The sequence below is a fragment of the Dromiciops gliroides genome, chromosome 4 (genome assembly GCF_019393635.1).
Source record: "Dromiciops gliroides isolate mDroGli1 chromosome 4, mDroGli1.pri, whole genome shotgun sequence".
Taxonomy (NCBI): Eukaryota; Metazoa; Chordata; class Mammalia; order Microbiotheria; family Microbiotheriidae; genus Dromiciops; species Dromiciops gliroides.
In genome coordinates this window covers 57,155,138-57,160,690 of record NC_057864.1, presented here as the reverse complement: position 1 = coordinate 57,160,690, position 5,553 = coordinate 57,155,138, and the positions used below count along the sequence as shown (strand labels likewise).

The window sequence follows — 5,553 nt, the reverse complement described above, 5'->3', positions numbered from 1 at the left end:
ATAAGGGGTGAGACACCAACCTGGAACCACTACATTAGAGAGCCATAAAACAAAGTGGTATGTGAAGTTTGAGAGGAAGATCAGTTTCTCTTTTTCTTGCCTTCCTTTCCCCATTTTCTTTCTTTCTTTTTTTTTCTTTTTTTTTTTAGTGAGGCAAGTGGGGTTAAGTGACTTGCCCAGGGTCACACAGCTAGTAAGTGTTAAGTGTCTGAGGCCGGATTTGAACTCAGGTATTCCTGACTCCAGGGCCGGTGCTCTATCCACTTCGCCACCTAGCTGCCCCCTTTCCCCATTTTCAGTAGAGGGATTTAAATCTGAATATATACCAGAGCTCTAAGTTCAGGACTTTCTGGAGAAAGTGGAAGTTGAGTTGGATTTTAAAGAAAACAGCAGATGAAGATGAAGAAAAAAAGAAAAGCATTCTGGTTTGACAATTTAACTACCTATTCAGGAGACAGAGAGTTGGAGTCTAATAGTCATTCTTGAAGTCATAATGATGAGCATGCCCCTTTTCTGTATGCTAGTTATTCCATCCACCTCAGTTGAAGGTTTGGGTTTCTGCTTTCTGGGTTTTATTCAGTGTGTGGGTGACCATGGTGTTAAAGATGGCCTCAAGTATCACATAATATCAAAGGAGACAGACACATTAGTTCTTCTTTGAATGATCCTGGGTACAGCTTAGAGGCTTTTATTATTTAGTAGCGATGTAACCAGAGTTGGTAGTTACCTTGAGCATAGCCCTAGTGGTGTAGGAAGTACAGGTCAATGTACCCCATTCGCCATACTTAACATTTTCCTCTTTTCTCCTTCCTAGAGAACCAAAAAGTTTTGCCGTCTTTCTCATGAAATACATTGAAATCATCATGAATGACTGAACATTTTGTCTCTAAGCCAACACCTGATAAAAATATAGCTTAATTATGACTTAAGGAGGAAGGTCCATTTGAGTTGAGATTCCAGGTCATTTGATTGCACAAGGCCGTTTGTGAAAGATACGGTTAATATGACAAATGAAGAACTGTAGGTGAAAAGTGAGTGTGAGATGGAAAATAACGGCTGCAAGGCTGTTATATGAAACCACCAAGGAAGCATGATTAATTGGAAGCAGAAGCTAACTGCTAAATGCTAGAGAAGACCACATTGCCAGAGAGCTTTGCATTAACAAATAGAACTGAAATTTGTAAGAGACGAACATTATCTAAATGACTACAGAATGAAATGTATTTATTGCCCATGACCTGGGTTACAGTGTCTTCCCAGAATATCTAGTTTGCAACTAATAACTTCCTTTTCTCAGTAGCTTGTTCTCACCCTTCAGAAGAGGAAAGAACGTAAATCCTGTAGAGGAGTGTTTCTGGATTTCCTGCTTAGTGGAAGGGATGATCATTTGGAAATTTTTTTTTCCTTTGTTTTTTCCTGGTCAGAAAAGCTTCATTTGCTAGTGTATTACAGATGGTCTCTCTGAAAGTGCAGAAATAGACATGGGTCTTATTATTATTCAAAATAATGTTATGTATCTGAACCTTACCTTACCTGCATCTTAAAAGCCCTAACATATTTTTTTGTTTGTTTGTCTGTTCTTTGGGTTTTTTTTTTTTCGGGGCAATGAGGGTTAAGTGACTTGCCCAGGGTCACACAGCTAGTAAGTGTCAAGTGTCTGAGGTCAGATTTGAACTCCAGTCCTACTGAATCCAGGGCCCTAACATCTTTACCTTATCATTTTTCATCTGTCTTTATCTCATCTTTTATCTCATCGTCCTGATGTGAAAAAGAAAGTTTGTTTTTACAAGTTTGATATCAGTAATACGTTTTCTTTCCTTTTGTCTTTTTGGATTAATCTAAATCTACCAATTCAGAAGACTGAAAAGTTCCTCTCATTAAGCATTGTAAAGAACTCGCATAGCAGTCAGATCAGAGGGAAAAGATTGGGAAATGGGTGATTTAAAAGATGAAAAAGGAAAACCGCTAATGTTTTCCAAATACACAGATTCGTGAGCCCTTTCCTTCCCTAAACATAGCTAGTGTCAGGCCCCTGTCCCTGTTGAATTGGATTTGGGCAAGCTTCTTCAGGGGGTGCCGTTTGTACTGTACCTCCTGCAAGGTGCTTTTTAATAAGAGCTATGTTTGCTACTGCGAAATGGAGCCTAGTGTCCTCTGGGTCTCTGCATGAGAGAAAAACTTCACTGACTGGCAAGTGTGGAGGAGTGTACTCTCAGCAAAAGCACAAGCATCACGGTATTGGCAGAGGCCTGGATTCTTATCAAGGCTATCTCATGAGAAATACAAGACAGCTTTGTTCTAAAGGGTAACATTGCAATATGTAAGTGAACTGCAGCTTGAAATACAATTGCTGGGGACGTTCCAGCTGTTTGAGTCTTACCAGCACTTAGGGGAGGCACTGACCTCTGGGGAGGTCTGACAGCACGAAGAGACAGTGCTCTGCTCTCCCAGTCATCTGCCACTTACTTCACTTTTAATGTGTCAGTTACCTACTGAGGCTTGAAAGTATTTTTTCCTTTACCGCTTTCACTCCACATCCTCTCCCTTAAATCCATTGACCCTACAATTTAGAGAATAGCAGAGCTGTGTTTAGAGAGAAATTGTTTTGTTCAAATATCTTATCTATAAAATTATAGGCTGCATCTCTGAGTCCAATCCTTTATAGTATCTTATGTGTTGTAAGTCTAGACTATATTACTGTGTTTTCTTAGTGTCTTATTATAGTTGGCTTTATTTCTTAAATGAACATTTGTTAACTAAACTGTAAGCTTCCTGAGAACAAGGGACCACACCCTATAATTGTCTTGCCTGTGCTAGTTGCAAAGTAGGCACTAGGGAGAGTTGACAGATGACCAAGAGAAGTTAGAAAAAAGCCATATATCCTGGGCTTTTGTTGTTTAGATTATTGTCCACTTTTACTAGAGGCAGGAGGCCTGGTCTCTCACAGTAATTGTTCCTTTTGTCTTTACGTCTCCCTTTAAAATGTCTTCTTTTTTTTTTTTTTAAGGGAGACAATTGGGGTTAAGTGACTTGCCCAGGGTCACACAGCTAGTTTTAAGTGTCTGAGGCTGGATTTGAACTCAGGTACTCCTGAATCCAGGGCCGGTGCTCTATCCACTGCGCCACCTAGCTGCCCCTAAAATGTCTTCTTAAGAGTTTAACAATCATAATATTGGAGAAAAGGAATGTGTATTGTAATACACCCCACAAGTTATGAGCAGCCAAATAAAAAACATTAAAAGTGTTATTGCTCGAAAGTCATGCTTGTATTTGTGAAAGAGGCAACTCACTTTACTTAGTATTTAAATACGCACCTCAGAAAATATTTCATATTCAAACACTGGTCTGTGCCTGCTGAAAGCATAGTTTAAGACCATAAGTAGCAGATTAGTATGTTGCAGAAAAGGCTGAGGCGGCAGAGGCCCTACTTCTAATCCCAGCTCTGCAATTTAGTACTTTTGTGACCTTTGGAAAGTCACTTGTCCTTATGGGCCTCTGTTTCCCCCTCTATAATGCAATGGTGTTTAGCTCTAAGAGGGCCAAGATTTCCAATTGTAAATATATAATCTGTGGAGCCCTTTGGGGATGTGTATTTGAAATATGGACAGCATGGAGCTAGTTGGTACTGGAAACAATCCTTCTTCCACATGAGGAAGTACTGTAGTACAAGACGGGGTTTCCTGTAGGTCCGTTGCAGAAACTTTGTAGTGGGGATGCTAAGGGTAATACGTTTGCTTAGATCTGGATAGGTTCTGTTGTTAGTTACAGAGAATCTTTTTGACTACATCTGGAAATCAAGGATATAATGTAAATACCGAACCTTTTAAAAGTATCATTCGCAAACCTAATTTCTTGTTTTTTTAATCTCCACAGAACATTCAGAAGATGCTTGGCCTTGCTCCTTCTCGGGCTGCCACCAAGCAAGCAGGGGGCTTTCTGGGTCCCCCAACTCCAGCTGGAAAATTCTCCTGAGACCAAGCCCAAAGCTTTTTCATTCCTTTCCTACTTACTCAGACACTCAAACCAAACTGCTCCTCTTCCGTCCTGAGCAGCAGGCACCGTTAGCAGCAAAGGCCACTTCCCAGCTTTCTGAGCTAGTCTCAGGCTTCTGTACATGATTGGAATGAGAACAGACAAGGTTAATGATTGTACTTGTCTGTCAGAGTTGAAAATTTTAAAATATATGTGTGTTGGTTAGATAAGTTTAAGTGGTATTTGTGTGGTTGAGAAACAAGGAATCTTTCATGTTATGCTTGTCATATTCTAAGAGTATTTTTGGTGTGGCCAGGTTAGAGTTCTGGGCTAGGCATGAAGTCATGGGGAGCTGAACTGAAAACAATCAGTTAGATCTAAGCACACTCAAAGAAAAAATTTGGTTTATGAAAATTTTTTTTCCACAGCTAAAATGTTAGGTGACTACCTAATGAGAACCTAGTTTTGTGCCACTTCATACATAAGATAATCTTATAGTCTAATAAATACACCTTGTTTTGGCATGTTTATGAATGTATGTCATCTTTAATAATGAAAGCTTAAAACTGCATATAGTGGGAATGGTGGTATGAAAAAAATAAAAGAAGTTGACTGGTTTTGTCCCAACCATTTATGACCTGTCCCCCTCTGTTTGAACATCATACAGAGCAGGCACAGTGTGGGAATTCATGAGGATGATCAGCTGGTCAAATAGTTTGTAGCCTAGCAGACTTTAAAGGAGACCACACTTACCTTCAAGTCTAATTGCAAACTGCTAGATTTTCATGAAGGAGATCTTTGGTAGAATTCTGTGTACCCCTTTCTTTCTTTTTTGTTTCTTTTGATTCTTAAGATTGTGTTTCAAAGTTTCTACTCAGCTGTGGTCTTTTTCATTAGGAAAACCCCCCTGTGGAAGTCCCCCTTTCATTCCTGAAGCTAAATAGAGACATAACTAAAAGGGACAGGATTCTTGACTTGACGAGGAGCCCTCTTAATGTGAAAATGGAATTTCCTGCCAGTCACATTTGCATTGTAATTCTTAAGGAGGAAGGTACATTCTGTACTCTACAGAGAAGACTAGTTTTAAAGTGCTAACATCAGACAGCTTAGGAGATTTTACATCTCAGAAAAGAAAATATCTTTATGGTCTTCACAAAGAACAACTTGCTGAGGATAAAGAATGTTGAAGTGTCAATCTCTGATTTAATTTATTTAACTACTTGTATACCTTGTCAGGAGAAGCCAAGCCAGTGAGGCTGTTTTATGAAATCTAACTCAGGTGGAATGCTGTTTCACATGATAAAGCTGTCAAAGATGAATGGGGCAGATTGGAAGAGCTAAGTTTTGAAATTTGAACTGATGGCTCTGTCAATATTGTAAGACATAAATAGGAACATGGACAGATCATCTAGGTTCTGTGTGTCTGACCCTGAGCAGTGGACACCTTAGGAAAAAGGAACCTTGGAATGTCACTCTCATTTCTCTGGTACCACTAAGATACCTACCCCTGGATCTGATTAGGTGACTCTTGAAGCAACACTGAAAAGGCAGACCTTCCTGGAATCCAAATATTTGGTTGGT

The 5,553-nt window shown here is 39.6% G+C and overlaps 1 protein-coding gene across 1 annotated transcript in view; it reads left to right on the top strand.

Moving 5' to 3' along the window:
* Positions 1-4,589, top strand: part of TMCO1 (transmembrane and coiled-coil domains 1) — a 41,773-nt gene extending 37,184 nt beyond the window's left edge. Inside the window, exon 7 of the mRNA XM_043962877.1 lies at positions 3,874-4,589. Within this exon, the coding sequence (XP_043818812.1) occupies positions 3,874-3,972 (99 nt within the window). The 3' untranslated portion in view covers positions 3,973-4,589. The remainder of the gene's footprint in view (positions 1-3,873) is intronic.
* Positions 4,590-5,553: the final 964 nt, after the last annotated feature.